At 42.2% G+C, this 19746-nt stretch overlaps 1 protein-coding gene across 6 annotated transcripts in view; it reads left to right on the plus strand.

Moving 5' to 3' along the window:
* The window catches only part of LOC106561615 (SH3 and multiple ankyrin repeat domains protein 2), a 163025-nt gene that overhangs the window by 94489 nt on the left and 48790 nt on the right, over nt 1-19746 (plus strand). For all 6 annotated transcript variants that reach the window (XR_006757097.1, XM_045688461.1, XM_014125735.2 and 3 more), the window contains 2 exons: nt 11575-11656; nt 17048-17130. Coding sequence is in view for 5 of the 6 variants with exons in the window: in XM_045688461.1 (XP_045544417.1) it covers nt 11575-11656; nt 17048-17130 (165 nt within the window). In the remaining variant the exon portion in view is untranslated. The remainder of the gene's footprint in view (nt 1-11574; nt 11657-17047; nt 17131-19746) is intronic.

Below are 19746 nucleotides of genomic sequence, written 5' to 3' on the forward strand. Positions count from 1 at the left end.
TAGTCCCAATAATCACCTCACCGTTCAAAATCACTTCTAAATCTCCTTGGCCTTTGTCAAAATTGGCCTTTACATAAAACGTTACAGCTGTCTATTCAAACACCAACCATTGGATAATACAGTTCCTCTAATTCTTGTGAGAGAACCTTGTGCTCGGTCTCGGCCCTAGCTCTCTCATGCTCTGATAACCCTCTGAATAGGAGAAGTCCCTTCTGGCCATGGGCAGGCTGTTAATGCAATTAACACTCAGCAGCAAGGACACAGTACCCAGCCTACACATGCATCCTTCACAACACAGTGTATGCATTGATTCTATACATTCGGTTGGTAAAAGGTTAAGCCACAGGGTACACCCATGTAAAGATGTGTAACCTGACCTGTGTCACCCTTGGTTCACTAACCTCTCCTAGTATGGCATCCTGGTGGATTAGGATGTGTAAAGTAGAGAGAGGGGCTGAAACCAGAGACTTCACAGACTTCACAGCACTAGACTAGACTACAATGCAGTGTATTGCACAAAGTGGCGTGACTGACAGCTGTAGTACTGTAGTGGTTATTCAAAATGTCTGTATGTGTGTTTGTGTTTGTGCTTGCCCCTTGCTCCTGGGGGTAACCTTCTGTTTAAAGTTATTTTGGTCCAAATAAATGCTTTCCACATCAGTACAGCCAGTGTTCAGTAGCAGTGTTCAGTAGCTGAATTCAGTAGCAGTGTTCAGTAGCAGTGTTCAGTAGCAGTGTTCAGTAGCTGAATTCAGTAGCAGTGTTCAGTAGCAGTGTTCAGTAGCAGTGTTCAGTAGCTGAATTCAGTAGCAGTGTTCAGTAGCTGTGTTCAGTAGCTGTGTTCAGTAGCAGTGTTCAGCAGCTGAATTCAGTAGCAGTGTTCAGTAGCAGTGTTCAATAGCTGTGTTCAGTAGCTTAATTCAGTAGCTCTGCTCAGGCCAGAGGCGACGAGGGTATCTCTTGAGTTAAAAGCACACCACTTTGCATGTTCTGGCTGCACAGATGTACTGATGTAATTATAATAACCCAGCAATTGAAACACTTAATAACAAGTGGCAGGTGTATTATTTTTAAAGATATACTCTATGGCGCACTTATAAGCCAAAAGTGAAGCAATTGATGTGATTCATTAATTGTATATTAGCCTCATTATCTATCTGAAAGGTCACTTGCATTCCATTTATACTGTATGTAGCCAGCTTGTGTCATTTATAATGCTCCGTGTAATCCTAACACACACTGACATAGCACACATCCCCGCAGCCCCCGCAAGGGGGGCCCACGAGTTTTAAAATGTACATTCGGGGAATTATTTGTTTTGGGAATTTTCAAAATACTTGAAATTTTATTCATTTACATGTCGACTCTATGCCTGGAAATGCCCTTGTCCAGAGCAAAGGATCCCCATTTTAAATGAATATACTTTGTCACTGATTGTGTCAATATTTTTGGGGGGTCAAGATTCTGAAAAAATATTTGAATCACTGTTCTGCATGGATGCTTAAACAAGTGAAGTATTTGCTGTGCTAGACCTAAGGGGGAATATTTGCTTTATAAATCCTGTTTTATGATCTAAATCTAGAAAAACATGCCAAAATGCTAACACAATTAGCCCTGGAGCATTTACCAGTGCTTTAAAACAAAACAAAAACAAGTTTGGAGATTTGTATTAAATATTTGAATAATCTAATGTTAGAATTAAATAATCAAGGCCTTTAAACACTTGTTGGACAATAATTTCAAAAATGAAGTGTCTTTTATTGTGTCTGACGGAGTTGACATAAATCCAGTTAGTTACATTTTATGAAGAACAAAAAAAATCTGGTGTTTTTTTTACATGGTGTGATAGCTGACACTTTGGTCTATCAAAATATATATTACACATTAGTATTAAGACAAATATTTGCGGAAAAAAAGCTGAGATTGTCCTGTCTTTCAAGAATCTCTGAGCTCTAAAACAGAAACATTTTATCTCATACTCATTGTAAAAAATATATATACACTACCGTTCAAAAGTTTGGGGTCACTTAGAAATGTCCCTGTTTTTGAAAGAAAGCACATTTTTGCCCATTAAAATAACATCAAATTGATCAGAAATACAGTGTAGACATTGTTAATGTTGTAAATGACTATTGTAGCTGGAAACAGCTGATTTTTAAAGGAGTATCTACATCGGCGTAGAGGCCCATTATCAGCAACCATCACTCCTGTGTTCCAATGGCACGTTGTGTTAGCTAATCCAAGTTTATCATTTCAAAAGGCTAATTGATCATTCGAAAACCATTTTGCAATTATGTTAGCACAGCTGAAAACTGTTGTCCTGATTAAAGATGCAATAAAACTGTCCGTCTTTAGACTAGTTGAGTATCCGGAGCATCAGCATTTGTGGGTTCGATTACAGGTTCAAAACGGCCAGAAACAAAGCACTTTCTTCTGAAACTCGTCAGTCTATTCTTGTTCTGAGAAATGAAGGCTATTCCGTGCGAGAAATTGCCAAGAAACTGAAGATCTCGTACAATGCCTTCAGAAAGTACTTTTTCCACATTTTGTTGTGTTACAGCCTGAATTGCAATAGATTAAATTGAGATGTGTCACCCGCCACCACACAAAACTGCATAATGTTAAAGTAGAATTATGTTTTAGACATTTTTACAAATTAATTAAAAATAGGAAGCTGAAATGTCGAGTCAATAAGTAGTCAACCCCTTTGTTATGGCAAGCTTAAATAAGTTCAGGAGTAAATATTTGCTAAACTACTCACATAATAAGTTGCATCGACTCACTCTGTGTACAATAATAGTGTTTAACATAATTTATGAACAACTCCCTCATCTCTGTACCACACACATACAATTATCTATACAATAAGGTCCCTCAGTCGAGCAGTGAATTTCAAACACAGATTCAACCACAAATAACAGGGAGGTTTTCCAATGCCTCACAAAGAAGGGCACCTATTGGTAGATGGGTAAAATATTAAAAAGCAGTCATTGAATATCCCTTTGAGCACGGTGAAGTTATTAATTACACTTTGGATGGTGCATCAATACACCCAGTCATGACAAAGATACAGGCATCCTGCCTAATTTAGTTCCCGGAGAGTAAGGAAACTGCTCAGTGATTTCATCATGAGGCCAATTGTGACATTAAAACAGTTACAGAGTTTAATGGCTGTGATAGGAGAAAACTGAGGATGAACAACATTGCAGTTACTCCACAATACTAACCTAAATGACAGAGGGAAAAGAAGGAAGCCTGTACAGAAGAAAAATATTACAAAACATGCATCCTGTTTGCAATAAGGCACTAAAGTAAAACTGCAAATAATGTGGCAAAGAAATTAACTTTATGACCTGAATACAAAGTGTTATATTTGGGGTAAATCCCACACAATCCACTGGTTACCACTCTTCATATTTTCAAGCATGGTGGTGGCTGCATCATGTTATGGGTATGCTTGTCATCTGCAAGGACTAGGGGGGTTTTAGGATTAAAATAAACGGAAGGGCTTAGAATAGGTAAAATCCTAGAGGACACCCGGTTCCAACAGGCACTGTCAGACTAATTCACCTTTCAGCAGGACAATAACCTAAAATACAAGGCCAAATATACACTAGAGTTGCTTTCCAAGATGACATTGAATGTTCCTTAGTGGCCTAATTATTGTTTTCACTTAAATTAGCTTGAAAATCTATGGGAATAGATTTTGAAAATGGCACTTGAAAGACACTTGAAAATGGCTGTGTAGCAACAATCAACAACCAACTTGACAGAGCATGAATAATTATTTTTATAATAATGTGCAAATATTGTACAATCCAGGTGTGCAAAGCTCTTAGAGACTTACCTGTAATGACTCACAGTTGTAATCGCTGCCGAAGGTGATGCTAACATGTATTGACTGATAATTCAGTTTCATTTTCAATAAATGTAAATAAAATATTAAAACATGTTTTCACTTTATCATTATGGGGTATTGGTGTGTAGATGGGTGAGAATTTTTTTTTGAATTCAGGCTGTAACACAATAAAATGTGGAATAAGTCAACAGGTACAGTTTGAATACTTTCTGAAGGCACTGTTTGTATTTTGGGGGGGGAGGTTGCTCAGACCTTGCATTCAAGTACATTAGAGAGTGTTTTTATAGAAAAAAAGTTACATTTGAAAAAATAAATCAACGTTATCCCTGTCACCATCACAATGTTATTAGCCACCTTCTGACAAACAATAGCACAACACATGAGATTTGATTCTGGGTGCCAAGATTACAGTGTTATTGGTCGTCTTTGAACTGTATCCTATGCAGGATGGTGGTGGATAGAAATGAATGTTTTAAACTAGCAGGCAGTCTCGAGAAGTGATGGCAAGCCATCTGTGATTGGCCGGGAGGGTTGTGTGTGTGTGGCAATACACTATGAGTCATTATGACGACAGTATAATGTCAGTCCGCCTGTTACTCCTCTCTGATAGAACACAAATATGCCATTGGATGTTCCAGACACTTGTGTGTGTGTGTGTTCCAATGTGTGTGTTTCAACGTGTGTATTCCAACATGTGTGTTCCAATGTGTTGTGTGTTAGAACAATGTGCAGTGACAGGAGAGGTCTCTTGATATAGGTGAATGCTAGCTTTGGTGTTTACCCCTCCCTCAAAATGTATTGGCAAAGATGTTTTTAATGTCCGATTCATGATATTTGTAATACTCATATCTATTTGTGAATCCTGAAAGACCTACTTGTTGTACTGAGTGACTGGACAGTGCCACAATGGCCCGATCAGTACATTTTGACCGGATTTTTACATTTACATTTTACATTTACATTTTTGTCATTTAGCAGACGCTCTTATCCAGAGCAACTTACAGTAGTGAATGCATACATTTCATACAATTTCATCTTTTTTTTTGCTGGCCCCCCGTGGGAATTGAACCCACAACCCTGGTGTTGCAAACACCACGCTCTACCAACTGAGCTACAGGGAAGGCAATTATAGGAACCAGTGTTGCTATACAAATGCAATTTATGAAGGATATGATAATTCACTCTGTTTGGGGAAGGGGGTATGATTGATGGATTAAGAACGATTTGACATTGCAATGTCGATGTGGGCTACAGTTGGCTGTCGACTTCTTCACCAATAAATCTGTTTCCCTTTGCTTGAAGGGACAGCTAATGCACACACAGTATTTCAGATGTTGTTATAACTGCTGAAATACCTTCTGAATATATGCTGTAGTCTGGTAGTAGCTATCTATCTGTGCTGCTGCTTGGTTACTAATCTCCCATAGACCGACTATGTAAACGCAACTGGTACCAAATTATGCGAGATTTTAGTTATTGGTTAAGCGAGATTACTTGGTTACTAACATCATGCAGTTGTTCCAGAATCGTAAACCCTTCACTGCAACACTCATGTACATTCCTGATTGATATATTTCCATGGAAACGTCCTCTGTACACTGTACAAGCCCGGTTGCTAAGGAGTGGGCCTTGGCAAGATTTTTTTCTCTTTTTGTACGATTTTTTTCTCTCTCTCACTCTCTCTCTGCACTAAGAACAGAGCTTACGTGGGACTTGTTCATTACCAGATAGAGTTGCTCTTTTTATCTCAATGGGGATGATTATGGCCAATGTATCTTCACATACTGGGATTGGTCAAACTTTCTTGGGATGTTTCTTAAAAGCTTTGTAGCCTGAGGACTAGAGGTGGAGAGGTGAGGTTATTCTGACTGTGAAGGGAACTTGGAGGTGGAGGTGTGAGCGTTTCCGGGAAGCACTCCGTGAGAGGGGAGGAAGAGGGCACAAATGGAAGAGACGGCCAAATCCAGGAAGAAGGTTCATTTTGGAGGTACAGCACTGTGTGAGTGTTGGGGAGGGAAAGGGGTGAGAGCGAGCGAGCGAGGACCATATTTAGCTGTTAGTCTGGTTGTAAACAGGGTTGTATAGTGTTTTTAACAGAACGTGTTTCACCTGGAAAACAGAGGAACATATGGATTTCTGTTTGTTATTATCAGTGTTTTAGTTGGAAGTGTGTGTGTGGGTTTATTTACGCGGACAGTGGATTGTGTACATTTTATTTTCAGGTTGAGTGTAGTGTAACTTATATAAAGGGGGTGGAAGAATCCGTAACAGTCAATTATAATGTTATGTTTTTCATAACCTGTCCTGTATAGCCTATTGTCTGTGTATGTATTCATGTACCTCACTATGTATATATTAATCTTCCTCACTATGTATGTATACACCTTCCTCACTACGTATGTATTCATCTTCCTCAGGGGAAGTATTTCAAGGGATGCAGACGTCTAATCAGACATAACACATGCAGTACAGTTCAGTACAGTGGTTGAATTTATTAATGGTTGAATCTATCCTATTGTGCTAGTTTTGCATTCGATCCACATAGTAGCATTAGCCTGGCTGTGTCACTATCCATTTGAAATGCAGGAGTCAGGTTGAAGCTTGGATTTAGCAAGCTAGCCACTGATTGTGCTAGGCTACGATAGGCTAGCCACTGACTGAGCTAGTCTATGCTAGCTACTGATTGAGCTAGGCTATGCTAGGCTAGCTACAGTACTCCCATGGTATTGCGATTTAGTATTCACCAGCAGCAACTGTCAGCACAGTGCACACTCTGGTCAAGTAGTCTTTTTTTATTCTGCTGTCTGTGCGTTGAGAAGGGGAGGAGAGGGGAGGGAGGGAGGTGTGTTTGCACTCTACTTTTACTGGAGACCAGCAGCAGCAGAGAGAGGGAGCGAGAGAGAGAGAGAGATACGCTGGGTTACTGCACAGAACATACACTACTGACAGGTCCTGAATAGCACTATATTCCCTACTTTTGGCCAGGGCCTGCCCAGAGCCCGACACTGCTATACACTGTACAAATTCTTTGGAATACTTAAACGAGTGCCTCCACCTTAAAGGAGATTAAACCTTAACTTTGCTAGAGTATCGAAACACATGGTTGGCAGGGTATTGGGACAGGTTATAACTACTTTTGACCAGGTTGTGAGGGTATTGGGACAGGTTGATACTACTTTTGACCAGGTTGTGAGGGTATTGGGACAGGTTGGTACTACTTTTGACCAGGGCCCATACACTGTTAAAATAGAAATACTCATAACACAATCATTGTGTAGTAAAACCATGAAAAGTAGTACACCTAATCTGAGATCTGGTGTTTGGAGGGTGTTTGAATGTAAATCCAATATAATTGAATGTATTTCTAAACAGAATGGAAAAAAAGTGGTTCCTTGATCTGAATAATTGCGTGAGAGTGTTCCAGCATCAAAACTCATAAATAATGTTTTGGCAGACTGTGTCTCTCATTCAATCAAATGGTTTTACATTTCAAATTTGTTTATAGCATAAATATTGATTGATGATTTTCAGTCAATATTTTGATTAACATTTTAGAGAAGACACTGGGAAATGAATATTTTTCCTAGGGTAAACTTTGGCACTTATTATAAGCTACAGTTGCCAGGTCCATTGTGAGATTATAAATTATGTTACAATCAAGATTTTTAGGGCTATTCGGTTTAGTGCATTCAGACATTTTCCACATTTTGTTACGATACAGCCTTATTCTAAAGTTTATGAAATATCGTTTTTTTCCTCATCAACCTACTCACATTTCCCCATAATGATACATTTTGCAAATGTACGGGGAAAAAAACTGGAAATATCACATTTACATAAGTATTCAGACCCTTTACTCAGTACTTTGTTGAAGCACCAGTGATTACAGCCTTGGGTCTTATTGGGTATGATGCTACAAGCTTGGCACACCTGTATTTGAGGAGCTCCTCCCATTCTTCTCTGCAGATCCTCTCAAGCTCTGTCAGGTTGGATTGGGAGTGTCGCTGCACAGCTATTTTCAGGTCTCTCCAGAGATGTTTGATCGGTTTCAAGTCCGGGCTCTGGCTGGGCCACTAAAGGACATTCAGAGACTTGTCCCGAAGCCACTCCTGCATTGTCTTGGCTGTTTGCTTAGGGTCGTTGTTTTGTTGGAAGGTGAACCTTCGCCCCAGTCTGAGGTCCTGAGCGCTCTGGAGAAGATCTCTCTGTACTTTGCTCCCTTAATCTTTCCCTCGATCCTGACTAGTCACCCAGTCCCTACCGCTGAAAAACATCCCCACATCATGATGCTGCCACCACCATGCTTCACCGTAGGGATGGTGCCAGGTTTCCTCCAGACGTGATGCTTGGCATTCAGGCTAAAGAGTTCAATCTTGGTTTCAGACCAGAGAATATTTTTTCTCATGGTTTGAGAGTCTTTAGGTCCAAGTGGACTGTCATGTGCCTTTTACTGAGGAGTGTCTTCCGTCTGGCCGCTCTACCATAACGGCCTGATTGGTGGAGATCTGCAGAGATGGTTGTCTTTCTGGAAGGTTCTCTGGAGCTCTGTCAGAGTGACCATCAGGCTATTGGTCACCTCCCTGACCAAGGCCCTTCTCCCCGATTGCTCAGTTTGCCAGGCGGCCAGCTCTAGGAACAGTCTTGGTGGTTCCAACCTTCTTCCATTTAAGAAGGATGGAGGCCACTGTGTTCTTGGGGACCTTCAATGCTGCAGACATTTTTTGGTACCCTTCCCCAGATCTGTTCCTCGACACAATCCTGTCTCGGAGCTCTACGGTCAATTCCTTCAACCTCATGGCTTGGTTTTTGCTCTTAAATGCACTGTCAACTGTGGGACGTTATATAGACAGGTGTGTGCCTTTCCAAATCATGTCCAATCAATAGAATTTACCACAGGTGGACTTCAATAAAGTTGTAGAAACGTCTCAAGGATGATCAATGGAAACAGGATGCACCTGAGCTCAATTTCGAATTTCAAAGCAAAGGGTCTGAATACTTATCTAAATAAGGTATTTCTGTTTTTTATTTAATCAAAATCATCAGTCAACATTTATGCTGTAAACAAATTTTAAATGTAAAACCATTTTATTGAATGAGAGACACAGTATGCCAAAACATTATTTATGTGTTTTGATGCTGCAACACTCTCTTAAAAACATAATTATTCAGATCAAAGAACCACTTTGGATGTTTTAAAGTTTTTCCATTCTGTTTAGAAATACCTTGAGTTACATTGGGTTTACATTCACCCTCCAAACACCAGATCTCAGATTAGGTGTACTACTTTTTATGGTTTTACTACACAATGATTGTGTTTTGAGTATTCCTATTTTAACTGTTATGGCTAGGCGGCCCGCTAGTGGCACACCTCGACAACATCTGGTGAAATTGCAGAGCGCAAAATTCAAATGTCAGAAATATAAGTATTTAACATTCATGAAAATACAAGTGTTATAAATCAAAATAAAGCTTAACTTCTTGTTAATCCAGCCGCTGTGTCAGATTTCAAAAAGGCTTTACGGTGAAAGCACACCATGCGATTATCTGAGGACAGTGCCCCGCATACAAAAGCATGAAAAACATATTTCAACCAGGCAGGTGCGCCACGAAAGTCAGAAATAGCGATATAATAAATGCCTTACCTTTGATGATCTTCCTTCTGTTGGCACTCCAAAAGGTCCCAGATACATCACAAATGGTCTTTTTGTTTGATAATGTCCTTCTTTATATCCCCAAAAACTCTGTTTAAAGTTAGCTGACGCGCTTCAGTCAATAATCCACCGGTTTCCCTCCATCAAAATGCATACAAAATTAATCCCAAACGTTACTAATAAACTTCTCCAAACAAGTCAAACAACGTTTATAATCAAACCCCCTAATACGTAAATAAACGATACAATTTAAGATGGAGAATTGTTATTGTCTTTACCGGAGATAAACAATAAAGAACGTGCTCTCATCCACGCGCATGAAAACACTACAGCTAAAATGGGAGCCACTTAGAAAAACTACAAATTCTATCTAATTTTTCCAAAAACAAGCCTGAAACTCTTTCTAAAGACTGTTGACATCTAGTGGAAGCCCTAGGAACTGCAATCTGGGAGGATGTCGCCTCATAATAAACATGACAGCCATTGAAATCAGTGGTAGGCTGAAATTGTTCTTTTTTGGATGGCTTGTCCTCGGGGTTTCACCTGCCATATCAGTTCTGTTATACTCACAGACATTATTTTAACAGTTTTAGAAACTTTAGAGTGTTTTCTATTCAACTCTACCAATTATATGCATATCCTAGCTTCTGGGCCTGAGTAACAGGCAGTTTACTTTTGGGCACGCTTTTCATCCGGACGTCAAAATACTGTCCCCTAGCCCAAAGAGGTTTTAATAGTGTATGGGCCCTGGTAAAAAGTTGTACACCATAAACTATGAAGGGTGCAATTTGGGACGTAGCCGGAGAGACACCACTGACAGGGAGTTTCATTAGTACTGTGGCTGGCTGGGTGCTTTCACCCATGCTTCCCTGTGGCTCAGTTGGTAGAGCACGGTGTGTGCAATGCCACGGTTGTGGGTTTGATTCCCACAACCCTGGGGGGCTAGTACAAAAAACAAATGCATGAAATGAAATGTATGCAATCACTACTGTAAGTCGCTCTGGATAAGAGCGTCTGCTAAATGACTGAAATGTAAATGTAAAAGGTGCGTAACACCTTTGTCACTCCATAGCTTCTCAGAACATAATAGCTTAGCAGTTACCTATGAGTCTTCAAATTTGAACTTTATTTATTTATTTTTATTTCACCTTTATTTAACCAGGTAGGCAAGTTGAGAACAAGTTCTCATTTACAATTGCGACCTTGCCAAGATAAAGCAAGCAGTTTGACACATACAACAACACAGAGTTACACATGGAGTAAAACAAACATTCGAAACCAAACATGGTGATTAATAAGCTATAATGTACATCTCTTATGTAAATGAAATGTAATCGTGGACTTTGATGGAAAAGCAGAAGGAATTGAGGTGTTTGATGTATGTTTACAGAGAAACAGAAGGGCCCTTGACTAGAGTAGACCTACCCTGTATGAGTACACATCTACCTACTACATACATTATATGGCTATGTAATATAAGCCATATAACTCACCCTGCTATCAAAGAGGCTGTGCTTAGAAAATAAATCAGTGACTATGACAACCAGTGAGTAGGCTGGAGGGGAAAGTGAAAGTGTTGAGTCCCACGCAGTCAAGATATCAGCACATATCATCAACATGGAGAACAGAACAATACTAAAATAACGCTCACTGTGGTCTTCAACAACATCTTCAACATCTCCACATTCTATGAATGCATGACGTATGCTATTGTCTAAATAGCTATTTGGATGGCTATTTGACGACGAAATGTTTGCTGTTTTAAAAGGGCCTTTGTTTATTTTTTTATTGGTTTATTGATATTATGCGTCCCAAAAGGCACCCTAAGGACCATGGTCAAAAGCAGTGCACTATATGGGGAATAGGGTGCCATTTAGGGTACAGTCGTGGTCACCCCTTTAATGAATTGGTCTCCCCTTTAATGAATTGGTCACCCCTTTAATGAATTGGTCACCCCTTTAATGAATTGGTCACCCCTGTAATGAATTGGTCACCCCTTTAATGAATTGGTCACCCCTTTAATGAATTGGTCACCCCCTTTTTTACTGATTGTTCTGTCTTTAGATGCCCGAGCAGACAGGGCTGAGAGGAGGAAGCTCTTCAGGCACTACACCGTGGGGTCCTACGACAGCTTTGATGCATCAAGGTAAGCATTGGTTTCTTTCATTCCTCCGGAAAAAAAAGAAGAAAAAAGCCTATTCAAGGGGATGTTCAAAAGAATCATGGTGAAATCATAGTATTATACAGTGTGTTATACGACCTGATCTGCTATAATAAATGACACGTTTTAGATAGTTTGTACAAACAATACAGTTCAAAAGTTTGGGGTAACTTAGAAATGTCCTTGTTTTCCATGAAAACATACATGAAATGAGTTGCAAAATGAATAGGAAATATAGTCAAGACGTTGACAAGGTTATAAATAATGATTTTTGATTGAAATAATAATTGCGTCCTTCAGACTTTGCTTTTGTCAAAGAATCCTCCATTTGCAGAAATTACAGCCTTGCAGACCTTTGGCATTCTAGTTGTCCATTTGTTGAGGTTATCTGAAGAGATTTCACCCCATGCTTCCTGAAGCACCTCCCACAAGCTGGATTGGCTTGATGGGCACTTCTTACGTACCATACGGTCAAGCTGCTCCACAACAACTCAATAGGGTTGAGATCCGGTGACTGTGCTGGTCACTCCATTATAGACAGAATACCAGCTGACTGCTTCTTCCCTAAATAGTTATTGCATAGTTTGGAGCTGTGCTTTGGGTCATTGTCCTGTTGTAGGAGGAAATTGGCTCCAATTAAGCGCCTTTCACAGGGTATGGCATGGCGTTGCAAAATGGAGTGATAGCCTTCCTTCTTCAAGATCCCTTTTCCCCTGTACAAATCTTCCACTTTACCACCACCAAAGCACCCCCAGGCCAGCACATTGCCTCCATCATGCTTGACAGACGGCGTCAATTACTCCTCTAGCATCTTTTCATGTATTCTACGTCTCCCAAATGTTTTTTGTGATCCGAACACCTCAAACTTAGATTCGTTTGTCCATAACACTTTTTTCCAATCTTCCTCTATCCAGTGTCTGTGTTCTTTTGCCCATCTTAATCTTTTCTTTTTATTAGCCAGCCTGAGATATGGCTTTTTCTTTGCAACTCTGCTTAGAAGGTCAGCATCCCGGAGACGCCTCTTCACTGTTGACATTGAGACTTGTGTTTTGCTGGTACTATTTAATGAAGCTGCCAGTTGAGGACTTGTGAGGCGTCTGTTTTTAAAATCAGACACTCTAATGTACTTGTCCTCTTGCTCATTTGTGCACCGGGGCCACTTCTCTTTCTATTCTGGTTAGAGCCAGTTTGCTCTGTTCTGTGAAGGGAGTAGTACACAGCGTTGTACGAGATCTTCAGTTTCTTGGCAATTTCTCGCATGGAATAGCCTTAGTTTCTCAGAACAAGAATAGACTGACAAGTTTCAGAAGAAAGTGCTTTGTTTCTGGCCGTTTTGAGCCTGTAATCGAACCCACAAATGCTGAGGCTCCAGATACTCAACTAGTCTAAAGAAGGCCAGCATTATTGCTTCTTTAATCAGGACAACAGTTTTCAGCTGTGGTAACATAATTGCAAAAGGGTTTTCTAATGATCAATTAGCCTTTTAAAATGATCAACTTGGATTAGCTAACACAACGTGCCATTGGAACACAGGAGTGATGGTTGCTGATAATGGGCCTCTGTACGCATATGTAGATATTCCATAAAAAAATCAGCTGTTTCCAGCTACAATAGTCATTTACAACAGTAACAATGTCTACACTGTATTTCTGATCAATTTTATGTTATTTTAATTGACAAAAAAAATTGCTTTTCTGTCAAAAACAGGGACATTTCTAAGTCACCCCAAACTTTTGAACGGTAGTGAAGATACACCTCACGTTTGGTGTCTGACTTCAGACTATAGATCTTTATGAACTGTGTCGAGACTGATAAAATAGCATCACTAGCCTAATTCAATCTAAGGAGAATGGACCAAACAACTATGCACAGTAAGCTATTCATCAGAGAATGCTCCCAGATGACGAAGAGAGGAGTTCATGTGACTTGTGAACTCAACCTTACACAGCTAGCACATGGTTTATGTAATGTATTGTCTTTCATTTGGGAATAGCATGCATGGGACATTGCATGATAACCTTTTACCTGATGTTCATATGCATATTTCAGTTTATTCATACATTTCAACTCATTCATTAGTAGTACTGTACTCTAATCTGTGACACCACTGATTACAGCACTAAAAGTAGTACTGAGAGGGTGACAAGGTTCTACCCAGCATGGGTATTTGTGTGTGTGTCTGTTGTGTGTGTGTAAATGCGTGTATGTGCGTGTGTGTGTGTGCGCGTGTATGTGTCCACAGGAAAGGAGATGAGCTGAGCGAGAGTGTGTGTGTGTGTGTGTGTGTAAATGGGTGTGTGTGTGTGTGTGTGTGTGTGTGTGTGTGTGTGTGTGTGTGTGTGTGTGTGTGTGTGTGTGTGTGTGTGTGTGTGTGTGCGTGTGTATGTGTCCACAGGAAAGGAGATGGGCTGAGCGAGAGTGTGTGTGTGAGTGTCTGTTGTGTGTGTGTGTGTGTGTGCGCGTGTATGTGTCCACAGGAAAGGAGATGGGCTGAGTGAGAGTGTGTGTGAAAACTCTCTCTGTCAGATGGATGGTGATGTAAGAAATACTTGAGCAGGACCTTGCTTGTTCATTCCTGGGCAGTCGTTGCTGTGAATGTTACGCAAACAGCACCGAACTCAAAAACTCTACCCAGGAATGTCCTCAGCTTCTTCTCAGGGATCTGTCCAGATGAGAAATCATACGTTCACTACACGGTTTTGCTGATGAACATCCCAATGAAATCTATTAGTTTTAAAACACATACAAAGCCTCTACAGATCCTCCATGAGCAAAGAGAGAGAGAGAGAGAGAGAGAGAGAGAGAGAGAGAGATCCATCCAACTGTGCTCATATACCCACCCCCCAGTACAACCAGTACAAGAGCAGAGCATGTTGTCATGGAGATGCAGACAAAGTCCTGGTAGCAGTGCTGTGAAGGCTTGCTGCATGCTGCTCCGCTCATCTGCTCTGGCATCATAGGCGACAGAGGTGAAGGACTCTAGCCTGGTCCCTCTAGCCTGGTCCCAGATCTGTTGCTGCTGTCTTGCCAAACTCGGCATAGTGTAGCAGATCTGGGTCTAGCCAACTGAGCAAGACACAAACAGATCTGGGGACCAGGCTACAGTATAGGGACAGAGCTTTTGGGTAAACTTTGCCAGGATTCTGGTTTGCTGAACAAGGGACATCTAGCAGGTTGGTATTTATCGAGATCTCTGCAGAGTGGTTACTAGCTGGCCTAGCCACAAAGTCATAACATCTGATTTTAAATCTAACCTTAACCTTAAACCTAACCTAAACCACACTGCTAACCTTATGCCTAACCTTACATTAAGACCAAAAAGCAACAACAAAAAAATCATGAATTTTTTACGACATAGAACATTTTGACTTTGTAGCTGGCCTAGCTAGCGAAAACCACTCAGCTCTGCCTACAGGACAAGATTCATCCCAATAAATATCAACCTGGGGATTGTTCTATATTAGGGGGATTTCCATTTTATCCTTTTGACCAGTTGGATCTCTTCAATAGGTTCACGTTATAATCACTTCAAAGTGTGTAGTCCTACTTAGATGTACAGGCGATACATGAAGCAGAAAGGGGACTAATACTACTGATTAGCTGAGCAGAGCCTGTTTGCATTGGGATAGCCATAGGCTGCCTTTTGGGTTCATACTTCAACATTGGAATAGGCATGACTTGATTCTGTTTCCTGAAGGTCTCTGTAAGCCATGTATTACATGTAAATGCCTGTCTGGATGCTACATTGACCTGCAGGAGGAAAATAATAGTCACCATCATAATTACCATCATCATCACCATCATCATCCTTATCACCATCATCGTCATCACCACCATCATCTTCCTTATCACCATCGTCGTCACCATTATCACCATCGTCATCATCACCATCGTCACCACTGTCATCAGAATTATCTTCCTTATCACCATATCGTCATCATCACCATCGTCATCACCACCGTCATCATCATCTCCATCATCATCCTTATCATCATAATAGTTTTGTATTGCTAGGTATTACTGCACTGTTGGAGCTAGAAACACAAGCATTTCACTGCACCTGCGATAACTTCTGGAAATCTGTGTACGCGACCAATAAACTTTGATTTGATCATCATTATCATTATATATAGTGACCTCATCCCCCTGTTTCGATCAAAGGCCACCATCGGTTCGCCAGAATCTACCAAAACATGGTCGCACTATGAGGACCTGCAGGTCCACTTTGTCCCTGGAATACTAGGACTAACACCATTCTGACTACCAGCTCAAAGTAGTGTGTTACCATGGCAACCAGACATCCCACCACCAGCACCAGCATCATGCTGCTGCTACCTCTGCTGCTCTCCCCTTCAAATTCCTCCTTGGAACCCAACCAAGGCTTGCAATGCAATACTAATTCTGGAATGCTGTCTACTTGTGTAGCCTAGTTTATGAAAATTAGTCTGACCTACTGTTTGCATCCAAGCATACTAAATTGAAAGAATGCCATGCATCTTAAAAGATTCACGTAAGCTATTCTTTTAGAGATTTTTGGGGGTTTGAAACCCAGCAAATGATTACTGAAAAATATGAGTGATTCCTTTTAAGTAAAAAATAAATAAAAACATTTCACCATTTTATGCTTTTATTTGTGGCACTGGCACTGTATGCTTCCATTTTCTGATGGTTTCGTTTAGTTGATATTGATATTAGGCCAAATCCAATCACATTATTGCAAAATTGTCTATAGGAATATAACTTTTTTTCATCTTTCAGAAATGACACCACAGCATAAGAATGATGCGGTTGTCATCCAGCATCCAGATGTTGCTGCGCGCGCCACAGCCTATAGGATTTACTGCTGGCCGAGGAACGAACATTTTGATAGGCTAAGGGTGGTCACTCCCATTAAATTGAATTAAATGATTGCTTATTTCCTACATTCGTTTATCCATTCATTCGTTCTTTCATTCATCTAGTCAGCCTTGCACCCTATAGGGTGCCCTCATCCCTACCTCCCTCCCTCCTTCCCTGACCTCGCTTCCCCAGCTATGTTTTTTCCTCTCTCATGTTTGCCGCTTGTGGGTTTCCTCTTTGGGTGGAAATGTTTCTCGTGATGGACAACCTAGCTTTGTCGCCGGCTCCTGCCGTTAGTTTATGTTTTCCAGTGCAACAACTGCAACGTTTTCTGCCGAGGCTGACTCGTTCTTTGGAGGTTCACGGTGACGGTGTGTCGCTGTCACATCGCGTGCAGCACTCTTCATTATAGTTAATTAATTCGTTGTGCAACGGACGAACTGTCATAATGAAGCACTCTGGGCGAGCAGCAGTGGCTATGATGAGGATGATAGGATGTAATAATAACGGTCGATTTGCGCGCAATTTTCTCCACAGCAACTGTGTTATTGACGAGAAGACGGTAGTTCTACAGAAGAAGGATAATGAGGGATTCGGGTTTGTGCTGCGAGGGGCGAAAGGTAGGAGACTGACAGACCAAGAGACGCACTCACTCAGTCAGTGTCTGTACCTCCCTTGTTGTGTTCATGTTGCATCGCCGGTCCACCGTCGCGTCAGTGATGAGAATCACGCTCATATTGCTTATTATCAACCCCATGCTGCTTTGTACACCCACTTACTTCAATAGAAATTACTTTTTTCTGTTGGAGACAGATCTCATATCTGTGACTGTTTTGTGTTGTAGTCATCTCTACTCCTTGTCATGTTTTGTGTGACCTTAATAAGTTTATTATAGAAGTCAATAATAAACCGACTGATCTTAGAATAAACAAACACCTAATGATATTCTGTTGACTTAAAAAGCTTCTTCATCACAAACTCTCAACGACATTATTTATCCAGTTCATTCAAATCTAATACCCAGAGCCTGTGCCTCCGCTCCAGAGAATATACATTCATGTAAGCTACTGTATATACATTCATGTAAGCTACTGTATATACATTCATGTAAGCTACTGTATATACATTCATGTAAGCTACTGTATGTACATTCATGTAAGCTACTGTATATACATTCATGTAAGCTACTGTATGTACATTCATGTAAGCTACTGTATGTACATTCATCTAAGCTACTGTGTGTACATTCATGTAAGCTACTGTGTGTACATTCATGTAAGCTACTGTATGTACATTCATGTAAGCTACTGTATGTACATTCATGTAAGCTACTGTATATACATTCATGTAAGCTACTGTATGTACATTCATGTAAGCTACTGTATGTACATTCATGTAAGCTACTGTATGTACATTCATGTAAGCTACTGTATGTACATTCATGTAAGCTACTGTATATACATTCATGTAAGCTACTGTATGTACATTCATGTAAGCTACTGTATGTACATTCATGTAAGCTGTATTGAATGAGCAGACGACTAACTGCCCGTGGAGTTTTCTTGAAGCACATGGCTGATTTATTACAAGTGTCACTTGTCACCAGCGGTTTGTTTGAGCTGCTGTTACTCCAGTTCTGCAGGAGAAAGATGCTACACAGTATTCTTGTAACATCTGTGACAATCTGCAACATCTAAAGTTAACTTTGATGCAGCTTTGCTGATAGTTGTATGCTTTTATTGGCTTGAAGAGATGGCCAGTTCAGTTTTACACCCCCTAGACAGATCTATGCGTACACACACACACACACACACACACACACACACACACACACACACACACACACACACACACACACTAATGAACCATACAATGCAGGGAGTTTATTTGGACCAGAGTGGAGGGGTTAGTGATGCGTCTCTCTGTAGCCCCACTACCAGCCCCAGCACATGTCCCATCCCAGCCCCACTACCAGCCCTAGACCCAACACCTGCCCCAGCACCTGTCCCGTCCCAGCCCCACTACCAGCCCCAAGACCTGCCCCAGCACCGGTCCCATCCCAGCCCAACTACCAGCCCCAAGACCTGCCCCACACCTGTCCCATCCCAGCCCCAACACCTGCCCCAGCACCTGTCCCATCCCAGCCCCACTACCAGCCCCAACACCTGTCCCCTTACCTGTCCCATCCCAGCCCCACTACCATCCTCACTACCAGCCCCAGCCCAGCCCCACTACCAGCACCAGACCCACTACCAGCACCTGTCCCATCCCAGCCCCACTACCATCCCCAGACCCAAAACCTGCCCTAGCACCTGTCCCATCCCAGCCCCACTACCAGACCCAGCCCAGCCCCACTACCAGCACCAGACCCACTACCAGCACCAGTACCTGTCCCAACCCAGCCCCACTACCATCCCCAGCCCAGACCCACTACCAGCCCCCACACCTGTCCCACATCTGTCCCATCCCAGCCCCACAACCAGCCCCAGACCCACTACCAGCCCCACTACCTGTCCCAACCCAGCCCCACTTCCAGCCCCAGACCCACTACCAGCCCTATCACCTGTCCCAGCCCAGCCCCACTACCAGCCCCAGACCCACTACCAGCCCCAACACCTGCCCCAGTACCTGTCCCATCCCAGCCCTACTACCAGCCCCAACACCTGCCCCATTACTTGTCCCATCCCAGCCCCACTACCAGCCCCAGACCCACTACCAGCCCTAACACCTTCCCTTTTCACCTGTCCCATCCCAGCCCCACTACCAGCCCCAGACCCACTACCAGCCCTAACCCCTCCCAAGCACCTGTCCCATCCCAGCCCCACTACCAGTCCCAAGACCCACTACCAGCCCTAACCCCTCCCAAGCACCTGTCCCATCCCAGCCCCACTACCAGTCCCAACACCTGCCCCAGTACCTTACCCAGCACCTGCTCCAGCCCAGCACCTGCTCCAGCCCAGCACCTTTCCCAGCACCTTCCCCAGCCCAGCACCTGCCCCAGCCCAGTACCTTCCCCAGGCCAGCACCTTTCCCAGCACCTACCCCAGCCCAGCACCTGCCCCAGGCCAGCACCTGCCCCAGCCCAGCACCTTCCCCAGCACCTGCCCCAGCCCAGCACCTTCCCCAGCACCTGCCCCAGCCCAGCACCTCCCCAGCACCTTCCCCAGCCCAGCACCTTCCCCAGCACTTGGCCACCGTCTCTGACTCTGTCCAGACAGCATGATTAGGCCTCTGTT

This window comes from Salmo salar, chromosome ssa10 (genome assembly GCF_905237065.1).
Source record: "Salmo salar chromosome ssa10, Ssal_v3.1, whole genome shotgun sequence".
NCBI lineage: Eukaryota > Metazoa > Chordata > Actinopteri > Salmoniformes > Salmonidae > Salmo > Salmo salar.